Source organism: Folsomia candida, unplaced genomic scaffold, assembly GCF_002217175.1.
Source record: "Folsomia candida strain VU population unplaced genomic scaffold, ASM221717v1 Fcan01_Sc017, whole genome shotgun sequence".
In the NCBI taxonomy this organism is placed as follows: domain Eukaryota; kingdom Metazoa; phylum Arthropoda; class Collembola; order Entomobryomorpha; family Isotomidae; genus Folsomia; species Folsomia candida.
Genome location: NW_019091209.1, coordinates 3,300,457 through 3,321,922, shown reverse-complemented (window position 1 = coordinate 3,321,922; position 21,466 = coordinate 3,300,457). Strand labels below are relative to the sequence as shown.

General features: G+C 39.5%; 5 protein-coding genes across 14 annotated transcripts; 2 read left to right on the top strand and 3 right to left on the bottom strand.

Moving 5' to 3' along the window:
* Positions 1-1,046: 1,046 nt before the first annotated feature.
* On the bottom strand, positions 1,047-4,771 carry LOC110856990. The gene is made up of 6 exons (XM_022105580.2): positions 4,262-4,771; positions 4,003-4,139; positions 3,626-3,910; positions 3,037-3,550; positions 2,729-2,948; positions 1,047-2,635 (listed from the first exon to the last, which is right to left on the bottom strand). The coding sequence occupies exons 1-6, from the start codon at positions 4,333-4,335 to the stop codon at positions 1,355-1,357; spliced, it is 2,511 nt and encodes an 836-aa protein (XP_021961272.1). The 5' UTR covers positions 4,336-4,771; the 3' UTR covers positions 1,047-1,354.
* Positions 4,772-10,787: 6,016 nt separating this feature from the next.
* On the top strand, positions 10,788-13,622 carry LOC118437944. The gene is made up of 6 exons (XM_035857532.1): positions 10,788-11,136; positions 11,223-11,417; positions 11,748-12,143; positions 12,218-12,389; positions 12,454-12,844; positions 13,259-13,622. The coding sequence occupies exons 2-6, from the start codon at positions 11,289-11,291 to the stop codon at positions 13,434-13,436; spliced, it is 1,266 nt and encodes a 421-aa protein (XP_035713425.1). The 5' UTR covers positions 10,788-11,136; positions 11,223-11,288; the 3' UTR covers positions 13,437-13,622.
* Positions 13,623-13,757: 135 nt separating this feature from the next.
* Positions 13,758-16,550, bottom strand: LOC110856715 (U3 small nucleolar RNA-associated protein 18 homolog). 3 transcript variants are annotated; one of them, XR_004836495.1, is made up of 8 exons: positions 15,991-16,550; positions 15,764-15,902; positions 15,480-15,686; positions 15,168-15,365; positions 14,912-15,077; positions 14,509-14,822; positions 14,208-14,433; positions 13,758-13,858 (listed from the first exon to the last, which is right to left on the bottom strand). XR_004836495.1 is itself a non-coding variant. In XM_035857530.1 (7 exons), the coding sequence occupies exons 1-7, from the start codon at positions 16,524-16,526 to the stop codon at positions 14,269-14,271; spliced, it is 1,725 nt and encodes a 574-aa protein (XP_035713423.1). In that variant the 5' UTR covers positions 16,527-16,550; the 3' UTR covers positions 13,815-14,268. The 3 variants fall into 3 exon arrangements, 1 of the variants encoding a protein (XP_035713423.1); XR_004836496.1 differs by having other exon boundaries at positions 13,807-13,858; positions 14,199-14,433; XM_035857530.1 differs by having other exon boundaries at positions 13,815-14,433.
* On the top strand, positions 16,405-17,744 carry LOC110856717 (protein PBDC1). Its single transcript, XM_022105243.2, has 5 exons — positions 16,405-16,546; positions 16,625-16,712; positions 16,781-16,906; positions 16,998-17,141; positions 17,233-17,744. The coding sequence occupies exons 2-5, from the start codon at positions 16,695-16,697 to the stop codon at positions 17,461-17,463; spliced, it is 519 nt and encodes a 172-aa protein (XP_021960935.1). The 5' UTR covers positions 16,405-16,546; positions 16,625-16,694; the 3' UTR covers positions 17,464-17,744.
* A 46-nt stretch (positions 17,745-17,790) lies between these two features.
* Positions 17,791-21,353, bottom strand: LOC110856716. Of its 8 annotated transcripts, none has more exons than XR_004836499.1 (9): positions 20,777-21,352; positions 20,264-20,676; positions 19,780-20,180; positions 19,568-19,693; positions 19,390-19,500; positions 19,204-19,317; positions 19,119-19,128; positions 18,150-18,255; positions 17,791-18,082 (listed from the first exon to the last, which is right to left on the bottom strand). XR_004836499.1 is itself a non-coding variant. In XM_022105239.2 (9 exons), the coding sequence occupies exons 2-9, from the start codon at positions 21,002-21,004 to the stop codon at positions 18,016-18,018; spliced, it is 1,548 nt and encodes a 515-aa protein (XP_021960931.1). In that variant the 5' UTR covers positions 21,005-21,024; positions 21,080-21,347; the 3' UTR covers positions 17,791-18,015. The 8 variants fall into 8 exon arrangements, 4 of the variants coding, with proteins under 4 accessions (XP_021960931.1, XP_021960934.1, XP_021960930.1 ...); XR_004836500.1 differs by having other exon boundaries at positions 18,150-18,237; positions 19,125-19,128; positions 20,777-21,351; XM_022105239.2 differs by lacking the exon at positions 19,119-19,128 and having other exon boundaries at positions 18,150-18,237; positions 20,777-21,024; positions 21,080-21,347.
* Positions 21,354-21,466: the final 113 nt, after the last annotated feature.

The following is a 21,466-nucleotide window of genomic DNA, read 5'->3' as shown; positions in this document are numbered from 1 at the left end:
ACATAATTTGTACCTTCATGCAAAATTCATATCAATTATTGGTTCAGCATTTTTGCTTTATTGGGTGTTACACAGGATTTGAGGGGCGCATAAGTTCTGCTGGCTCCGAGTAAAAATAACTTTCACAAAAACCCATTGTTTTATTTTAAATTGAATACGTTTTGCAGTCATTTGCGGTGTCTCTATAATATTAAATACGACGAAATAAATATCCTCATTCATCATGTTATGGAGCGTTTACGACTCTATTTAATGTACTTGAATCTCATTTATGCCAAGTCAACAACTTCCACAGGATGTCAAACAAGAATATTAAATAAATTATTGCTTCAAGGACACTTTTTGCCATCATGGAACAATATGCACCACATCCAGCTTAATTGGTACCAATTTGAATATATATTGTTTGACAGTTTAAGCGAACTTAATTTAGTTAGAATTAATGATTGACGTTCATGTCGAATTAGGATGAGTTCACTGAACGAACATTAATTAATTAATTAAATAATGAGCGTCAACCTTCACATATCTCGCAAATTGAGCATATGGAATAACTGGGAAAGTTTTGCGAGATTTCGAAAAGTTTTGCTACAAAACTATGAGATTGTTTTACTGGGTATGTTTTTACTTCGCTAAAATTGTAAAATTTTAAACTTTAAATTCGGAATTTTTTATTGATCAAGCATTAATGCAAATGGGGCCACAGTATCAAACCGCTTCACACTTTTTATTTTCTCACAGGGTACTACCAATTAATTAAATATTCAAAGGACATCAAGATTATCAGGGTGGCATGTTCTCTTCCTTAGGATTGCATAGTATTAGCAGTGAGAGTGAGACTGGTGAAGTGAATATGGAATTATTCTCATTCTGCCTCGTCTATGAACTTATATATCATTTTACCAAATATTACCTAATTATTTAAAATAGCAGTTCTTCTAATTATGCTTTATTTGTGATAAAATCATGTACAATTAAAGATGCAATATCTGTTGATGATTAAAGTACTTGTCATGCTTAAAAATAAGAAATTTCAAATAAACAAGTTAGATTAATTAGTTTCAACATTTTATTTTCCTGTTCTTTTTAGTCTTCTCAAAATAACAATACTTTTACAGGTATTTATATATACCACACTTAAAATACTCAATGCTTAATATATACTACAACATCATTAATACTTGGAATGAACAAAATTCACATTACATATCAGTCTTTCTAAAATGGTAAAATAGTCTATAAATTTACAACGTATTTTTACACGGCAATGTACAACTTAAATAAATCATTAGAATTTTATAGCGAGTGAAATTCAGTCTGCCGAAGAATTAATACTGATGCGAGAAAATAGTAATTATATGACTTGAATCTCATCCGAATTGGACAGACTTTTTCTTACTACGCAGGATAAAATTGGCAACGGTGGTGGAATTGGAGGAACAATGTCATCATCGAGATCATAATTATTATTCTTATTATTACTATAACTAGCAGATTCTTGACAATTATTGGTAAAGTTTTGTCCATTACTACCATTATCACACTGAAATTTAGGATTATTACTGGCAAAGTTGCAACGAGGAGAGGCCAAGTCGGAATAGTGCTCGTAAACGGAACGATTATGAAGAACGCGAACAACTTCTCTGTTATCTCGATTACCATTATTAACATCATTATTACCATTCGACTGTCTATTATTTCCCACAGAATAGATCGACTCTGATCTCGACACTTGTTTTCCGGTCTTCAACTTTCCGTACACCTCGTCCATCAAGACTCGCTGGTAGTGCTGAGCCTCCTCCGCAGTCTGATTTTGATGCGAACTGATGTACGATCTCACACTGTTTCGACGACTCAGCATTCTCAAAGGTTCGTAATGAGCTCGAGGTTCTGCAATGGTCATTTGACTATTCGAGTCATGATCGGATCCGACCCCTTCGGAAAACTGGCTGCAGGAGGCGGAGGTGGACGGGGGTCCCATCTGAGACTGTGCACTGATCGAGCTCACTCCGCTGGACGAGTCGACGGTAGAAACCGGGCTGACGACGACTTGTTTCCGTTCCATGAAGTTGATCTTGGCAGGTGTCAGTTGGCCGTATAATGACTCTCGACACGCGATTGATGACCTCTGGACGGGAGATTTGAACGCTTGACTGTTTCTCGACCCGGACAAGTAGGCGTACTCACCAGCGTCAAAGTCTTCCATGTTGTTGTAAGAATTGTCACCATTTCGCTGTGATGATGCCTGCTTATCGGCACGGCTTGGAGGTCGAGAGTAATATCGGGGTGAAACTAGTTCATCGTCGAAGGTGACTTCCTTCCTGCATGGCATGTACTTGATCTTGCTGTGGTCTTTTTGCTTGTACGAGAGGCAGCTGGGTGTTGGTGTGGGGGCGGTCTTTTTCCAGTAGGTGGGCTCACCACCACCACTACTTTGGTCGTTAGATTGTTTGGGGATGAGGGCCAAGATGGACTTTTGATCGTGAGCATTCTCCACGGAGAAAGCTTTCCCTTCGCTGATGACGACCAAGGAGGGAGAAAAGGGTCCCATGGTGGAAGTCTCGTTTAGACCGATTGTGATCTGGGTGGGAAGTCCGGTGTTCTCCAAGTCATGGATTGGCTGGATTATGGTGGCCTGAATAAGGAAGAAATTGATTAATAAGGATTTGCTCATACATATTTTGGTTTAGATTGACGCTTGACACTATCGATAAGACATAAAACTTACCGTGATATTAAACTTCCAATCCTTCGCGAGAGTGAGGAAGAGCCAGAGGATGGCCCAGAGGAGGAAATAAGTCACCGAGCTGACGGGGAAGGCCAGGAGAAAACTTTGTGAGGAGATCTGGTACACGACAAAGCCATCGTGAACGAGGGGACTTTGTGCAGCTGCCAAGGCTAAGGCTATCGAGACGGCAGCACTGTGTGGAAAGTAAGTCCAGCCTCCACTATTGGTAAAAAATATGGTACAGATATTATTAGTTTGTCCAATTTTAACATAATGAGAACTGTAATCATAGCTTATTTGATGCTTACCCATAAAAGGAGGAGTCGTCCGAATAGTTGAGACTCTTATCGAAAATCTTGTCCTGCAGGAAGGCCGTGTACTTCAAGTAGCCGAGGTAATAGAGGACAGACGACGAAAGGAAGAGGACGGTGAGAGCGATCCCAAAGATGAGCAGGGTCATTTGGGCGTCAAGGAGGAAAGGGGTCGTCTTCTGGTAGACGCTCGCCACGTGAACTTTGTAGAGGACGATAAGCGTGGAGAAGGAGATGAGGGTGTGGGCACTGTTGATGATTTGGTGAAGGCCGAGGACGATGGCGAACTTCTTATGGCAGGACCAGAACACTTGGGCGTAGCGGATCGAGAAGATGAAGAGGGCCATGGCGTAGTTGATAAACTCGAGTCGTAACCCGCCCGGTTTTGCGGTCAGGGGAGAAACCCGCTTCACAAATTCGGACATCCCGTTCTCACCGATGGGTCGGATAACCATGTCTTCTTCGGGCTCGTGTGGGTTCAGAAAGTCCAAGTCAGACTTCCAAATCTCTTCTGCGAAAGGTCATTAAAAGTGAAATTAGTATTTAGTCTAGAATTTTTGAGAGTATTCGAAATTGCGGTACTCACCAGTGGGAAGGAATCCATTCTTGATAAGCACACCATCCACCAAGGTTTGAGGGAAGAGGAGGCACACTGCACAGATGACGTGCAACAAGGAGGAAATTGGTCCGAAATGTGTCCAAATGGCCATGAATGGACCACCACCATTTTCACCACTGCTCTTCAAACCCCCTCCAGATCCGGTCCCAATGCATTTCAATTTTTTTCCCAACATTTCATTATCATTCGCCAAATTTCCGATTTTCAGGAAACATGCCGTGATAAAGAATGGGAGCAGGAGGACGGCAAAGCCTGAACAATGGAGAAACAAATCATTATAGCGTTATGCGCATTTTCAACTATGAAAACATAGAATTTTCCAACTTTGTACTGGATGCTCTTACCATTTAATCCAATGAAAATATTCAATTCCAACGTCGGAGTTTGCTGATTTGGCCAAGGCAATTCAGCAAATCGGACAAATTTCCAAACATTTTGAACAATCAGGTAGATTTGGAGTGATCCAGCAATAACGCCGTACCTACAAAGCAATCGAGACCATGAGTACGCATTCTCTTTGTGATTTCTTCCGCTCATTCATTTCCACACAGAAGGGCAAACAACTGCATACTTGAGAAATACAGAGTTTCATGAATTACTTACCACAGAGACAACATGCAGTTCAATTTCCTAAAATTCGTATCCATTTTGCTCGCTTCGACGTACTGGATTGCCATTTTCACGCCGTAATGGTATCAATATTCGTCACTTTGTTACTTAACTTTACTCACTCTTCATGGGAAAAAAGTTCCAATTACACTTTAAAAACTCTCACACTTCCAAAAATCCTGGTTATTGCTTAGATATTTATTTTCTCAAACTTTATCCAGACCAAGACTCCAGCAAATAAATGTTCATTATGTAATCACGCACACTATTATCTTAAGCAAACCTGCGTTGTATGCTTGCTTTCCCACAATAATTATGTTAACAAATCTGCTCCTCGAAAAAGGCAGATGGTCCCAAAATCCTCTCAAGTTTTGATGGAGATGATGATGAGAAACCTTTCGATCTGGTGGAAGTCTGATGGAAGACTGATCTTCAGGAGGGACCAGTCCTCTCATTTAAGAGACTTTGACTGTATGTACGTTTTTGTTGAAAGCGAACGTTATACAAACTGCATACGTTCTTCTGGGTTGGTTGGAAAATGGTTTTCAACGGGTCCTTCTGCTTCCATGGAGGGATTCAGTTCAGTTCAGAGGGTTCAGCCAAAGTTCCTATACATACATTTGTGTATAGATAATAATAATTTTAAACTTGGATTGCGTTACATTCACCACCAGGCAGGCAGGCAGAGGGGATCGGACGGATGAAAATGCTGAATTCGAATACATACATAATACCCTTCCGAAGGATCTATTGTCGTAACCTGTGTATGGGGAGAGGGCGAAATATACGATTTTAACAAATTCGTATATTTTATAGGACCCTTGATCAACATGTTACGTGATGCGATACGTATGAAAAAGTACCATCAGGGAGCACTTGCAACAGGAAATGCCACGTATGAAAGTTGCAGGTAAAATAAAAATACGTATCCGCCTTCCTTTGGGAGTGAAGGACCATAAAATGTTTTGGTATTTATTATTTGTACTGGAATGAAAAACGAGAAAAAAATCCAGGTGTATATCATTTATTCGTATCCGTCGTCCTCCTTTTCGAGAGAGAACATCATAATGGAGAATTGTCAATATGTGACCAATATGTAGTAAGTACTTGACAAAAACCCTCCCTTGTGTAACTTTATCTACACAAAAAAGTGAGTGCCTTGAATAGCACGGCATTTATTTGGAATCATATGCATATTATAAGTGGGCTATTTTAGTTGCCTACCAGTTATGCAAGACTGCTTGACCGTATCGTGTCGCATTTATCTCAAAATGTTACTTCTTCCAGTGAGGGTCATGCCACCACGTTTATTATTTATGATGCCAATAAATGTGTCGCAGTTAATTGATGATAGGACAACAGATCGAAGGACAACATACATAATTATAATCTTGAAACAAGTCTAAATTCCAAATGGTCAACTCTTTGTGTTTAAAATGTATAAGTCTAATCAACGAATATCAAGAGTCCAAGTCCAGTCTGGGAATTTACATAAAACAAGATTTACTAGGTAGCCTAATGTCGTAGAGAGAGAAAGAAAGAGATGCGATTAATAAGGAATCCAAAAAATGTTCAGTTCAGTACAACAATCTCGCGTGTCCCGATATTATTGCTTGATTTCATCATCATCATTACATCCATCTGCACCCACCGACCTGCTTACTTACTTACAAACACAAAGATATATCTATTGCATGACGATAACGTATTATCTCTCTCTCGTGCATAAACGTCTTCCTAAAATGCAGTCATTATTGTGGGCGAGAGATACATACGATGAACCATTTACTCGCCCTCCTCTTGTCCATCTCCAACAATAATAATAAAACCTTTGGCAGCGACGACCTTTCCTTCTCCACTTTCCATCGCTTTTGAATCTTTCCTTTTTTTCTGAACCAGATCACCAACCAGCAGAAAAGTGGATGAATAATACTGTAAAACGGAAAGCGAGTGAGCCGAGCATCTGGTGTGGCCAAGGAACATCTGCCGCTCTGAGCAAACCGATATTAGAGATTCAAGACGGAGAACAAGTTTGACAGCCTCCAGCTGAGAATTCCTCCTCCAAGACGACGACGGACAAGGACGACGGTGAACAAGAAAGAAGAAGGAACGGACCCTTAAAATGGAGAAGAAAAAGAGGAAATCATCTTGTGCCATCGCCAGCCTTTCTTTGCTAATAATGTGAATGTAAGCATGTACCTTTCGAGGGTTGGTGTACGTATGTATGTATGCATTTACATGCTTTAAGGCTACTCGGTCAGCAGACCCTAAGATTTGTACGTACCAAGTTTTAAAGAATGAATGAATACGAAGACTTGGTTGGGTGAGTGAGCCGTCCAAAACTTGAGATTTTGGGTGAACTTTTTAATGAATTTTGTTTGCAGCTGCCGAAGATATGAGGGATTATCTGAAATCTGCTGGTTTTTCTTTACTCTTGGAATGCGAAAAAGGTCAAGAACATAAAGTGGTCGTGGTCGTGAATGGGTGACGAGTTATAAACACTGATTTTCTTCCAAAATTTCCAGATGCTGGGCATGCACGCATTTTAAATATGCAATTGGATCCGGAGGGACAAGAAGAGTAAGTTTGAAGGCACAATCCCTTCAGTCCATATCGGTATTGTTATCTTTATCGATCCTTTTACACGGTGACGATACGCTCAACCTCGTTATGAATTTAATTGATTTCCCACTTGGGATTGAGACGTGTTGAAATATATTTACAAAATATATGACCAGACAACGATCGTTGTAGAAAAAACGTTGTAGAAAAAATGTGAGGCGAGGCGAGACAGAAATTCTAGCGAGGAAAGAAAGGGGAAAGTGAGCACGGATTGAGGATGAAACGCAAGCCAAAGTTTACTTACATACATGAAAATGAGACAAAATGTATCAGATAAATAGATAATCTCAAATGCAGATCTTATGCACTTTATACCCCAACTTTTTTAATCAGCAATGTTACCCCAAGGTCGACAAGGTATCTACTATCTACCACCCCCATTTCCTCTTGTCTACACTAATTTCCCATTAAAGTTGAACTTCTCATGAACTATTTTGAGAAGCATGCGTGCTTATTTAATCCCATTTATTTACACCTGAGCTCATTTTCTTTTCGAAATCAAAATTTGCATCGCATGCGGAGCTAATTTATCCTGAATACGCTCTCGACATGTCACGCTGGACTAGCCTTCTCTTCATTATTACATGTACAATCTATCCACCCGCTAATAATGACACTTAGGAGGGGAGGTTGTGTACTATCAACTCCCGGATCTCGATGCCCTTTGGATATTTTGTAGTGTCCCATGAATGTACAACAACCCTGAAGTGGTTTCATTCCATGGCCACATTTGCGCCCGCCACACCCACTCAAAGGTGCCCAAAAATCGCTTTCACCCCAGCTTTCACTCATTCAAAACCACGCCAAAAATCCAATTTTGCTCCGATTTTCAAATTTCTTTCACTATTGTACTCCCAGATAGTTACTTTCTTATTTCCAACATCAAACTCAACTTTTTTGATGATTATTTCGCAGTCATAATTTATTTTGTTGATTACTACAACAATGCTCATTCAGAATTTTAAATTTTAAAAATACTGAGAATCTCAAAAAGTTGAGTTTGATGTTGGAAATAAGAAAGCAACTATCTGGGAGTACAATAGTGAAAGAAATTTGAAAATCGGAGCAAAATTGGATTTTTGGCGTGGTTTTGAATGAGTGAAAGCTGGGGTGAAAGCGATTTTTGGGCACCTTTGAGTGGGTGTGGCGGGCGCAAATGTGGCCATGGAATCAAACCACTTCAGGGTTGTTGTAAATTCATGGGACACTACAAAATATCCAAAGGGCATCGAGATCCGGGAGTTGATAGTACACAACCTCCCCTCCTTAGACGAATGCTACCTGTACTTAAGTAACTACACAGACACTTCCTGTTCCCAAGAAGTGTCAAGTCTTAAAATTAAGTCCATTTGTCAGGAGAGAGCACGCGAAGGAAGGTGGCACGTTCCCTTCCTCAACCTCATCAGTGGTCCAAGCATAAGTAAGCACCCACCATGGTAAATAAGTCTCTCTCTAATTTAATCTCAAGAAAACCCAAGTGTGCAAGAAGTGTTCTTCATTTGTTGCACTGTTACAGTGATTGGATGAGCATTCACATTGGCCATAAGGCTGGCACAAGTTGGGTTATATACATTTCCATCCCGGAGACTGTGGCGTAGGCCCCTTGCGTTTTATTCTAATCGTGGTACACTGGAATATCTAACTGGAAAAGGGCAGATGTTGTTGAGAAATGGAGATGAAAGAGCAAGAGCCAGGTGTTGAGCAGAAAGCGCATCGATGGTCTTTAGCATGGATTCGAATATAAGGCGAAGGCCCTTTCTTTCTTAACAACCTTTATCATCATTATTAGTTGGCAGATGAACTCATGGTCTTCTGGTGGTATTGGTTATTTATTAAATAGTGGAAGGAACTGGGGCTACTTATTGCGATTGATTTGCCCGTCTGTCCGTCGGCTAGATAACTTTTGACCAAATAATTTTTTTGGTTCTGCTTTCGGATATCGACATGTAATTTTAAAAGTTTGAGGGAGTTCGTATACTGACATTGTAGGTCAAAAGGTCACGGCACCACGGTGATGAGGTCAAAGGTGAAAAAACGTGTATTTTTGGTTTTGACGGTTTTAGACGACATTATTTGATAAAAAATTGCCGTCACTTTGACGTACGTCGACCTAGTGGCCATGTGGTCAGCACTTCGCTTCCGCTATTTAATTATACCTGTTGCTGGACTGTATTACTCGTACTTTGGTGGTTGGTGGTTGTTATTGTCGGTCGGTGGTGGTGGTAGGATAAGGGTTGAACAACTTAAGTGTTCCTTTCTTCGAACAAGAAATTCCATCGCGTGCTTTCCACATGTCTTCGTTTTCGTCTCGTTTCCATCATGTCGTTCTTAAGGAGAAGATGAAGAAGTAATCCATCGTCGTTTTCTTACTTATTGCTGCGACGATGCCACAAATACCCATGCATGGTTGGATGGTATAGGATGTGCATACGTACATATAAGTGGGACGTGTGGCAAGAAGATGCCCAAGCAATGACATGGAACGGTCTCAGTTTCGATGCCTTTAATGAGTTTACCATCCTTTGATTTTTGTGTGCCAATGATTCACAAAAAATTAACAAGTGGCAGATGTTCGTCCCAATATGTGGAGGATGCGGTATGAAACTCTGCTTTAAATTATAATTGTGCCACGCCACATGCATGGCTAGCATCTGCAGGTGAGGAAGAGATCGGGCGCTTTAAAGGTGTTGTTTGTTGTCTTGGTCAATATATTTGTATGAAATCCCTTTTTTCTACAACAACCACCGGCTCGTGGCGAAATAAATAAGCGTCTCTGAACTAGAAAAATAAAGCTTGAAAGATGTAAGTCCTTGGTTACTTTTTGGTGATCCTAGTGCTCTATTTTGTCTCAAAGCGTGTGTGGCTGCAGTAAAAGTAAAATATGAGATTCAGCAAATCGCGTCAAATTGAGACAAAATATTTTGCATGACAATGAATTTTCAATATCGGCTTGATTAAAAACCTTCCAGTTTCTTTTACAAAATTTCCAAACCTCATTTTTCTATTCGTTTATCATTGTTGTCACAAATTAGTGACGGTGTTTTATTTTTTTAAATTATGACTCGGGTTAATGCTCACTTCCGGGTGCATAACCGTCTCATTATGAGAAATGTAAACATTCATCGTCATATTATCATCGCATTTAACTCCCATATGCAAAAAATTGAATTGTTTTCTAATTTCAAAATTTACTGGCGGAAGTTAGGCTAATAAGTTTTAGTCTAATTTGTATTCAATTATATTTAGTTGTAGTAGTTAACGGCAGTATTGATCGGAGGCCACCCTTTCAATCGTGAGTTGATTAAACCGGATTTGGAATTCGCTTTTGCATTTTGAATTTATTTTATTTTAGGGCGTAAAAAAAGTTATTAAAATATTGCGACACTTTCAAAATGGTTATCATTGCCATCATTTCGATGGAGCTTGTCTTTTCACTTGGAACCATTTCGATAGGGCTTATTTTTTCGCTTGGAACCATTTCTCTGGTCTCGGTGGGTGCAATCTTCTCTCAATTATATTTTAAGTCAGAGTTGATCGTTTCTTATTTGTCGATTAGTTTAAGACGCTTTTCAGATTTATCCGTCACATTTCGCCAAACAGGTCGGAAGTTTAAGGTCAATCAATCATAACGCTTTAAGTTTATTTTACTCCATCGATGGATTCTCCATGTAGTGGAATACGAGCCTGACATTTTACCAAAAAAACCATTTTACAAAAAATGTCAGCCTCATCAAAAATTGTGTAGTTTTTCGAAATTCGAAATATGAAGAAGAAGAGGGGAAATTAATTTGATAGTTGACAAAATTAATACTACCCCACGTTTATAAAAAATTCTTCTCTAGACTATTTTATGTTTCCTTAATATGTACTGTACATACATATGTAACTGTAAGTTAGTTCAAAATTTCTAAAAACCATTGAAAAAAAATCAACCCAAAAGTTCCGACCGTCACATTTCCCCTTTAAATCTGATACGCGTCTTATCAATCCCACAGGCTCAGACAGTAACGCCGAATGAAAAATTGGACTGCGAAATATGTGGGGGTTCTTCCGGTACTGCCTGTTTCGGACCTGGCGCACCAGCCGTTAATATACCGACTGAATCGGATGTCTCACCCCCGTCTCTTCCATCCAAGGAGTGCGAAGATTTTCAGTATTGTAGAAAATTATTCAACGTTCTACGCCCAGAGTTTCCCAACGCATCTGAAATTATCGAGAGATCGGCCTGCATCGATAACCCGCCTCATGTAAGAAGAAGGAGTTTAAGCTGATAAATGTCCAACTTTTCGTGACCAAAGATCTAACCGAATACGAAATTATTATTCATTTATAGGTCGGTTGTAAACTCACCCCTTATAATTCTACCCACAACGGAACCTTGGATTGCTACTGTAACGAAATGCTGGGTTCTTTCATGAAATTCCCTGTCCCTCCCCCCATAAAAGTCACGGTGGAAGATGGAGGATTTTGCAACGGTCGGCTGTCATGCTACCAATGTTTTGACTGTCTCCTGCCCGAGAATCCGGCGGTACATCATCATCTTGATTAAAGCATTATGCACAAAATGTTAAAAGCTGGGGTCGACAGGGTTCAAGAGCTGTTCAGTCTGGTAGAAGGGATTTCATTTCTCCTTCTTATTTAGTGATTCAAAATGAATTAAAAATACCTTCTACCAGATTTGGTGAAGCCGTGAATTAGGAGTTTTTATTTTTAAAAAGCACATTCTAATGTTGATAAGAAGTAGTAAGCAAAAGTGGACATGAAGCTTAGCACTATGGGCATTGTTTGAAGTGGGTGATTGTATATCGTCATCCAAGAGAGTTTTAATTATGATCATGATTATTGCAATTGTGCCCAGTTCTGCATCCGACCAAACACGTCCTTAGAAATGGAGCTGCATCTCGGTCGAATCTCATTCTGCACAGTAGAGGTGAGAGAGGGGGTCGTTCGCCGTGGGTGTGGTTTTGACCCAGTAGAATTCCCGGAAGTATGGTGGCCAGACTGCACCTTCACCAACTGGGATCACCTCAACAGTCAGTGCAAGTGCTACGGGCAGATGTGCAACGACAAGTTTTTCTATCGTAACCTCAACCTGGGGGATGAGATAATTGGTAAATTATCGAAATTCCTCCCCACCCCACGGTCCATCCCGACCACGTTGACGAATCCGCCCGAAGGGGTCATTCTATGCCATTTGTGCGATATCGAAGCTAAGGGAGCATTGGCAGAATCTTGTTACCGTCCACCAACAAAGGTGAGTAAGATGTAAAAACATGTATGGTTAATGTATTTAATTTGCATATGGAAAATATGCATTTTTATAAATAGGATGATATTCAGAACAAAAATCGTACCGTGATCTCGTGCGATACATCCGCAGGGGAGTCGTGTTTTAAGGAATACAAATTCTCGCCAACCAATACCTCCAAAATCTTTCAAGCATACCGGATTCAAAAGAAGGGATGTCGCCAAGCTAACGAGACCGGCTTCAAACCACTCAGTGAGTTCGGAACAAATGTTTTGCATAGACATTATTTTGCCATCATGTTATTTGCAATTTTCAGCCCGATTCGAAGCCGAGCGTGGCTGTGTTTTAAATTCAGGGCCTGGAGGGACCATTTCCTGCAACTGTGTTTCCAACCTGTGCAACGTTTACACAAAGTGTCATCAATGTTTTGGAAGTTTGGGCAAATGCGACTCAACCCGCATAGACTACAGAATACCAGGAACGGATTGCGTCAATGAGTTTCTCCGGCCTAGAGAACGTCTCTCGACATCGTCACGAAACGAGATCGGGGTTGCCCACATGTGTTCAATGCTGTTGTCGGAACAAGTTGTGAGTCGAGTGTGTACACCGATCATGGACTTTGGAACAGGTTTGGGCTCCTTGTACTTCTTGACGGAACAACCTGCGACGTTTGAGTTACCTTGGTATGTCCCGGCGCCATGCAATAGGTGAGCACAACATTGTACTTCTTGTCATCAGTAGGTTATGGATTTTACTCCATTATTTTATGGGGTCGCCAGTGATCACGGAAGCCGTGGGGACATTAACATCGTAGGATAGGGGAGGGAGGGAGTGGTTTATATAACATGGGCAGATGATGGGGACATAAAATAACCGTGGGGACATTGTCCCTCCCACTTCCGCGACCACTGGGGTCGCATCTGTTTAAAAAAAAATGATCACCTTAAATACATCGTATTATGAAACATGTAAATTTGATAACAAACTTGTCAAATTCTTTGCGCTACAGTAAAAAAATATATGCATGCATAAATTTATTTCTAAATGCTTTAATTGTCAGATTGCAGTTTTAACCATGATCAAACTAATTTTTTGTACTTTTCAACTTGCAAAAAAATTAGATGGGGAAAAGGTGGCTTCGAGAGGTGGGACTGGTCGTACTTCGAGTGTACGTGCTGGGCGCATGGTTGTAATTCCAGAGAGATTCTCGGAGTCAGGGGGCGCACGGATAGTAAAAAGGTGCAGAGGGAGTTGAATGCCCCCCCGAAAAAGTCAAAATACTCAGCACAGCCTTTTTAGTGATGGGGACACGTAATAAAATCTAGTTGTTTTAGTCAACATTGTAGCATATTCTTTTAAAACTTAAAATAAAGATTTTACCCAATCACAAAGCGTTTTCCAAACTGTTTGTCTTCTAACTTTTCCTAAATTAATGCAAGGAATAAAACATAATGAATATAACCAACTAATGGTCTCGAAAAAAGTTTTTGACCTTTTAGACACCCTTATTTCGTGACCTATATGTGATCACAAAAATCTACGATAATTTTCCCAGGGCCTATTGGAGATCTGTATTTGGTGACCAAGATCAGTTATCTGAACAATATCGGATGCTTTTAATACATTTTTGAACGTAAATATCTGTATTCATGTGTAATTAATTAAGTAGTTTTCAAGTTTCCGGTACAACATTTATTATATGAACTTTAAGCGTCGATACTCTAACAATGCGATGGTGTGAAGTGTAACCCTCCGATTTGGTTGAAATTTTGAAATTACATGGTCCATGTCAATACAACCAACGTTTCTCCAGGCAGTTTGTACGATAGTCAGAATTTGCCAAAATATTTGAGGGCAACGTTGAAAAACGGACGATTTTTACCAGGCGGAGGAGGTAAACACAACTTCAATTTCCTTCCTGTGCTAAAAATCGCATATTTTATAACTTTGACCTCAAATATTTTGGCAAACTCTGACCATCGCACAAACTGCCTGAAGAAACTTTGGTTGTATTGACATGGAGTACATAATTTCAAAATTTCAACCAAATCGGAGGGCTACATTTCACACCATCGCATTGTAAGTTAGAAATATACAATTTTCATAAAACGGAAGACAAAAAAAGGATAATTTAATAATCGCTATAATGCTTTAATCGAAACAGATAAGCACAACCTCGGTTACTTCCCGTCGCAATATAACCGCTGTTTGGTGAAAACGCCACGGAATTGCATCGTCCATAATTTGCATTGGTTGCTGGAAAATGGGCAAATGTTTTTCGAGTGGGTAGATGCACCTAAAATTAACACACAAGATTGCGTTAGATAAATGCCATTTTAGGGACTAAATAAGAGTGTAAAGAAAACTTTACCAGGCGAAGAGCGTTATCCTTTTCTACCGAGGCCATTGCAAGAATCTCTTCGGAGCAATTAATCTTCAGCGAGGAGATTGACGTGACCAAATTCTTCAACTCACCCAGAGGTTCTTTGTAGAGACAGGGCACAATCTCATTTCGGGGCTTTTTTTCAGTCCGATTTTCAAAAATGCTGACATATCCGCTTGAAGAACCGCAAGCAATGTACTTGGAAGATGTTGCTAAACACGTCCCATCGAAATCTGATTTTCCCGTAAACTTTTCAATGCACGATCGACTATTTACGTTCCATCTGTATATTCCTCCAGTGCCTATAAATTGAAAGAATTAATGCAAAATCACGTACTGATAGGATGCATGATTTTGGGAGTACTTATTTAGTGAACTCTCGACAACTTACATTCTTGGACAAAAATTTGCCGTCCATCAGGGCTGAAGGATACACCTTTAATTTCACTGTTCACAGACCACATATGAATCAGTTCTTTGGAAGATTTGGAAAGCATATATATCGTGTCTCGACCCACAGATATCAGATACTTATTATCCGGAGAAGGTACCAAATTCTGCAATCAATAAAATTAGCATTAAAATCTTAAAATCTTAAAATAATTATGAAAATAAGAACTGATTTCGAAGTATCACAATTAACCTACCCTGATTGTTTCATGTCTCGTAGCATGGGTTGGTTTTACTTGACGCGTATTTCCAGAATGCATGTCATAACAGTAAAAGTGATCCTTTAGTCCAGACGATACATATATTTCCTCTCCTTTGCAGCAAAACTGTGCTTTCCTTATGGGGAAATCATCAAATGCGATGGATTGTATGAGTGGGTTTGTACTACCATCCACCTGATCATAATAAACATATAATTCATGGATTAAAAATACACTACTTACTACTTAACTGAACCATTTAAATTTGCAATTTTTGAAAAGGTTCAAGTCATTCCATTTTCAACAAACCTGATATAACGACACGCACGAATTTCCAGCCGCAAGTCCGACAGGGCTTTCCGGGTGAAAATCCACACTTTGGATAATTGCTCCTTCGTTTCTCTTAGAGTTAAGATTTTCTACTCGAACAACTTCCAATTTCCCCAAAGACAAGAGTTGCATTGAATCGACAAAGTCCATTTTTTCATCTTCGTCAGCCTTCGTGCCGACACTTTTCTGTAATTTATAAACGAAATTAGTTTCATTCAGAAAGAGCTACTAAATTACAATAACTTCATTTATATTTTTGTCACCTTTGTGTTCGTGTCAAGTCTCGCCCATTTTGGGGTTGGTCCATACACCATTTCAAAATTCTGGATGAGTCTGCTTTGATACAATTCACCTCTTCTTGCTTCCAACTTGGTCCTTCTGTTCTTCACCCCTTCCTCGTCTCTATTTATTAAACATAATCAATTAATGCTTATCTTCTCTTACTACATCTAAACTATAAAAGAACAACTTCAATTGCTAAAAAACTTACAATTGATCGTCATCTGGATCGTACCAAACGCATTTTGGTTTTTCCGACGCCCCATTCTTGTTTGGTTTCAATTTGGAACCCTTCTCCACCATGGGGTCAGGTATGACCTCCTCCTCAACCTCGTCCTCAACAAGGTCATCATTATTTCTTACTAGGCAAGCCGAAATTCCTAATTTGGACGGCATCTTCTTATCGGAACTTCGCTTCCTGCCTCTTTCCCCACTCATGTAACAGTTCTTATCAGTCAAGTCTTTAGAAAAGTCAAGTAGTTTAAAATATAGGAAAACTACAGGAAAATTTTGCAAATAATCAGAAATACTTTCAGCAAAACTTTTGCTGCAAAAGTATATTCTGTTTTTTAACATGTGCTCCTTTTGAGTTTCCCAACCTTCATTTCTCGCATCACCATCCCGCTTTGAGCCATGTGCGCCCAGCAGTTGATTGATTATCGAATTGAACAAAATACTCGGGCTGCCAAAATATTTGCAAATTGTGTGCGTATTTATTGTCTCTTTGATAAGTAAGGAGAAGTACATCAGCTGGAATCCAGTATCCGGTAGTTGACACTTGTCAAATTTTATTTAAAACAATAATTTCTGAAATTTTGACCATTATAAAATTATTTTCCAAACAGCACTCTCTATACGGGAGCAGGATCGACTGATTGTATTATAGATAAGAATATTCTTTAATTCTCCGGTACCATGTCTTTTGAAGGATTGGTAAGAAAATTTGCAAGGTTTTTTTTATTTTGCAATACAACAATTTACATTTTTGCTTTACTTTATAGGATGCCGGTTCCATTCTTGCCGGTGCGGATGCCCTTAGCAGGCCGGCGGAGGAATATGTCAACTCCGCTGATGTGGAATCTATGTGGGTCATGAAGGCGATCGAATTTGCAGACGTTCATTACAATGTAAGTAATACAGTCTTATGACAAGTACTTACAATTTGTCGTTGCGAGTGAGCATGTAGAATTTAAGCCAATATGTGTCCCCTACTTTTAGCTGATATCTTCTGTGGATCCGAAATTGTTGCGGTTAACGAAAGAAGACGATGACCGAATATACCATACTTTTAAGTACCAATTTCCAAATTTTTGCATTGACAATATAACAATTGAATCGTTAAAGGATGACAATGCCAAAGAAGTATGAATGAATTATGTCTAAATATGATATGCAAAAGAAACTTTTTCTAAAATAGACGGGTTAATTAATTTAATTGGCCTGTCTTTCCTAGAAATGGAGATTTTTCTGTGAAGCGTTTAAAGATATGGAGGACTACAGCTATGGAACTTTACTGAGACTGAACTCCCAAAAGGAATACACGGAGGATAATTCGATACTGGTGACTCGGATTCAATTCCTTGCAGTGGAAATTGCTCGGAATCGACAGGGCTTTAATGATTCGACATACCAAGCAAAATCCATTGTTACACCTGATGTTGCTCAGATTAAATTAGACAGTTAGTTAAAGTTGGTTGTTTAGACTTCAGTTTCCAATTCATTTTCGCCCGTATTGCTATAATTAGTGTAATGTTGGAGATGATTGATTTGGTTATTGAAATACGCAACTTATATATAATTACATTACATGATGTGCGTATATTAATCACTCATGAACGTCTCAATGTGTGTACCTCGATAAATTTTCTATTTCTGGTAATAATTTTAGTTATTACTGCGATATGTAAATTAAATTATTAAGGAAAAGTATACTCATTCTTAAAAATAAAATATAATCTTAATATATATTGTTTTTGTGACGGCAAATGATATTATTCAACTACAACTTGCATATATTCCAACATGCTCTCCCAAGTTTATTGTTCTGTCACAAAAAATTTGTACTTCCTCAACATCCAAATTTCTTGTACTGTTTTTTGTTTGCATTGTCTAACTATACTTTAACTTAAAACTATATTGAATAGAACATTTTAAGTATTACTATAAATTAATTTAGAACCGTGTAGTAAGAATTATTGATTGATGATGGCAAGATATTTAGGGATTGTTGTGTTATTCATACGATAGTTGGATTGTCCATCCAAGCCTCTGAGTTTAAAGCCGGACTTGAATGCATTTCATTTCTGCATTTAAAAATATTGACAGGTCATGTAACATGTAACATTGTATATTATTGTATATGTCAATTACTCTGCTCTAACTGGAGCCCTTGCCCTAGGTGGAAGAGGTGGGTTCTGTCCTGCCTGGCCTGGAGAAATATTTTCAATCATCGGAGAACCTATTTAACACCGACAGTCTGGTTCAAGTGCCGGGGGATTGGAACTTAGTACCTGGGAAACGTCACTCAAAAGTTCCGATCCCCTGGACATTATAGTTATGCAAGTTACAGGGAAACGGAACCCACTTGTCCCAGGATTTAGCGGGCTTCGATTCCTCGGTACCCTCTTACGCAAAAGTTACGATTCCCCGGAACCCAACATTTTTCTTTAATTTTTCATAAATTGGATATATTTCCAAGAAAAAATTTTATTGTCTCAAATTAACCTCCCACCAATGAAGAACATTGGATAAAAAAATTAGAATTTTTTAAAGTGGCGTTTTTCCTAAAATCACAAATATCTGACAAATTTGAGGAGCGGCAAGTCCAAAAAGGTACGGGGAATCGTCACCCAGCAATTATTTTCAAGGAAAAATACAATTATTTTACAGTTATTGTTACAATTATTACGTTATAATTGTGTTACAATTATTTTTCTCTCAAAATAATTGTATTTTTCCCTGAAAATAATTGTTGGGTGACGATTCCCCGTACCTTTTTGGACTTGCCGCTCCTCAAATTTGTCAGATATTTGTGATTTTAGGAAAAACGCCACTTTAAAAAATTCTAATTTTTTTATCCAATGTTCTTCATTGGTGGGAGGTTAATTTGAGACAATAAATTTTTTTCTTGGAAATATATCCAATTTATGAAAAATTAAAGAAAAATGTTGGGTTCCGGGGAATCGTAACTTTTGCGTAAGAGGGTACCGGGGAATCGAAGCCCGCTAAATCCTGCGACAAGTGGGTTCCGTTTCCCTGTAACTTGCATAACTAAAATGTCCAGGGGATCGGAACTTTTGGGTGACGTTTCCCAGGTACTAAGTTCCAATCCCCCGGCACTTGAACCAGACTGACCGAGAAATAAAATATGCATGAAATATAAGGTAATTAGCAAAACAAGTAGGTTTAAAACAAATGAAATTACTAGGCTGCTGCATTGTTGATGTGGTGGAGTGAACTAACTCAATCAGCCGACTTCGGCGCCGCTGTAGGACTCTTTCTCCATTTGGACCCAGCCGCCCTGTCGATGTGCATGCATCTGAATCAATTTATGTAAAGAGAAAATATTGTTAAATTACATAAAGACAGTTTATTACGTTATCCAACTTACCCAGACGGTTCTTTATCATGGATTGCAAGTTCGGGTCATTAAACTTTCGACTATACTTCAAAACATCAGTGGTTTCAAATGGCTTGCTCGTCTCCAACCGTGCTCCATTCACTAAAGTAATTTATAAATATAAAATCCAATGATATGTAATAATAATAATGCAATATATTAAACTCACCTTCCCATTCCGCGGTTTCTGGCCCCAAGCTTTGGGATAACGGTGGCAGTTGACTAATATTTGACGAGGAAGAATTGGCAGCATCACCGGAAAATAAAGTTCCGCTGGACGAAAATGATCCTGCTCCTATTTCAAATAATTACATGAAGTTGTAAAAATATGTACGTATGTGAATTTGAAAATATATAAAAGGCACAGCTAAATTCAGTCACCTTCCATACCACGCGGTGTTATATCCCCTTCAAAATCATCATTTGTAGAATGGAACAACCAGTTATCAGACTCTCCCAAGTTAACCGATGCGACCGAGTTGTTGGAATATTTGACTGGTGAGTCTACTTGGTCTGATGATTCAGCCAACTTTGTCACCTTTGGCATCGGTGGGGTTTCAATCGGTTGGGCTAAATTTGGCCGGCTTGAACGCCGCAACTGGGCAGCAACCGTTGGGAGCCTCGAAACAGGAGCTTCGGTCACCGTTGGTAATCCCAAATTAAAGGCAGAACTTCTTGACCTCTGTCCTGTATACGTTTGGTCGGGTCGTAATTCAACGCGACCCATTGAATGTACCGAACGCTGACTCTGCTGGTTCCAAGAACTCCTTCCCCGCCATGACCTATTCCATAAAGTTACAAGAAAGTTATCGCATTGTTGGAACTGCAAACACGACGTTCAAACAAGATTTCAGTGTTATTATACCCAGATCCATCTTCCCACGAAGTCTCTGCACGATTCGAGAGTGACAATGAACCCAACGATACGTCAAGAGGAACGTTACTTGACGAAGATTGATTTGCACCAAAACTACCTCGGGACGATGAAGGCGAAACAAACATCGATGCACCCGGTGGCGATGGGTATGCTGGTGGACAAAGCGTAGCTTCTGACTTCAATTCTTTCAAGTAATCTCTTTGAGTCGATGACGAAGTTGGGTGTGCGGAGGTACTGTGAAGCGACAATTCCTTAAATGGATCCCGTGGCTGTTTTACGACTTGACTTCTTTTCAAAATGCGTTTCCTCTGCATCTCCTCAATCCCAAAGATAAGCTTTTTCTGTCTTTCTATTATTGCATGCATCGGATTGTCTTCATATAACCCGGTCAAGTGACTTTCCTACCACAAAGAAAATCAAATAAATAAATAAAAAAGCACAACATACCACCCAAAAAACATTGCAATACACAAATTGAAACCAACACCCTCTCCTCCTTACTTTCTCTAAGAGATCCTCCAGCTCCTTGATCTTATCACACGTCACATCCAGCAAATTAAAAAGGTGCGATTCCGCCACGGACGAATCAAAATTCTCTGACGATTGCGAATTCGGCTTCAAGTTCGCCATTCCACCATGTCTTTTGAGTCCAGAAGACGACGATGCCGACGCCGACGACGACCCTCCAGCTCGAGCCGACCCACCTGTCCTGGGGTTCGCCATTGCCATATTGTCAATATCCTGAACAACTATCGTTATCAAATTAAACTAATTTTCCACCACTTTTTGAAATACCGAATTTACAAGAATTTAGTTTCTGACGAGGAGAGAAAAATCGGTGCGAATTGGACGGCGACTAAATTAATTGTGAGCCGATTTCGAGACGCAGCCAGACGAGGGGTCAAAGAGGTCAATTGATTTCACTCTCATGTCTGCCAGTCAGAGAAAAAGTGAGACACATGCACTTGCCAACGAGGTGGAGAAAGGGGGTTGGAATGTCAACAGAGATTAGATTTTGTGTGTGCAACAGGCTAGTCGTTCATTCGTGGTGGTGGTTGGTTATTTGACTTTCTTTGGCTCTTGTACCCTCGCGGCTTCACCCTTCTACATTCCATTCCATTCTTCTATTTAACACAGACCAACTATTTTGTGTGCAATAAAAACACTTTTGCAAGGTAATCAATTAATTGG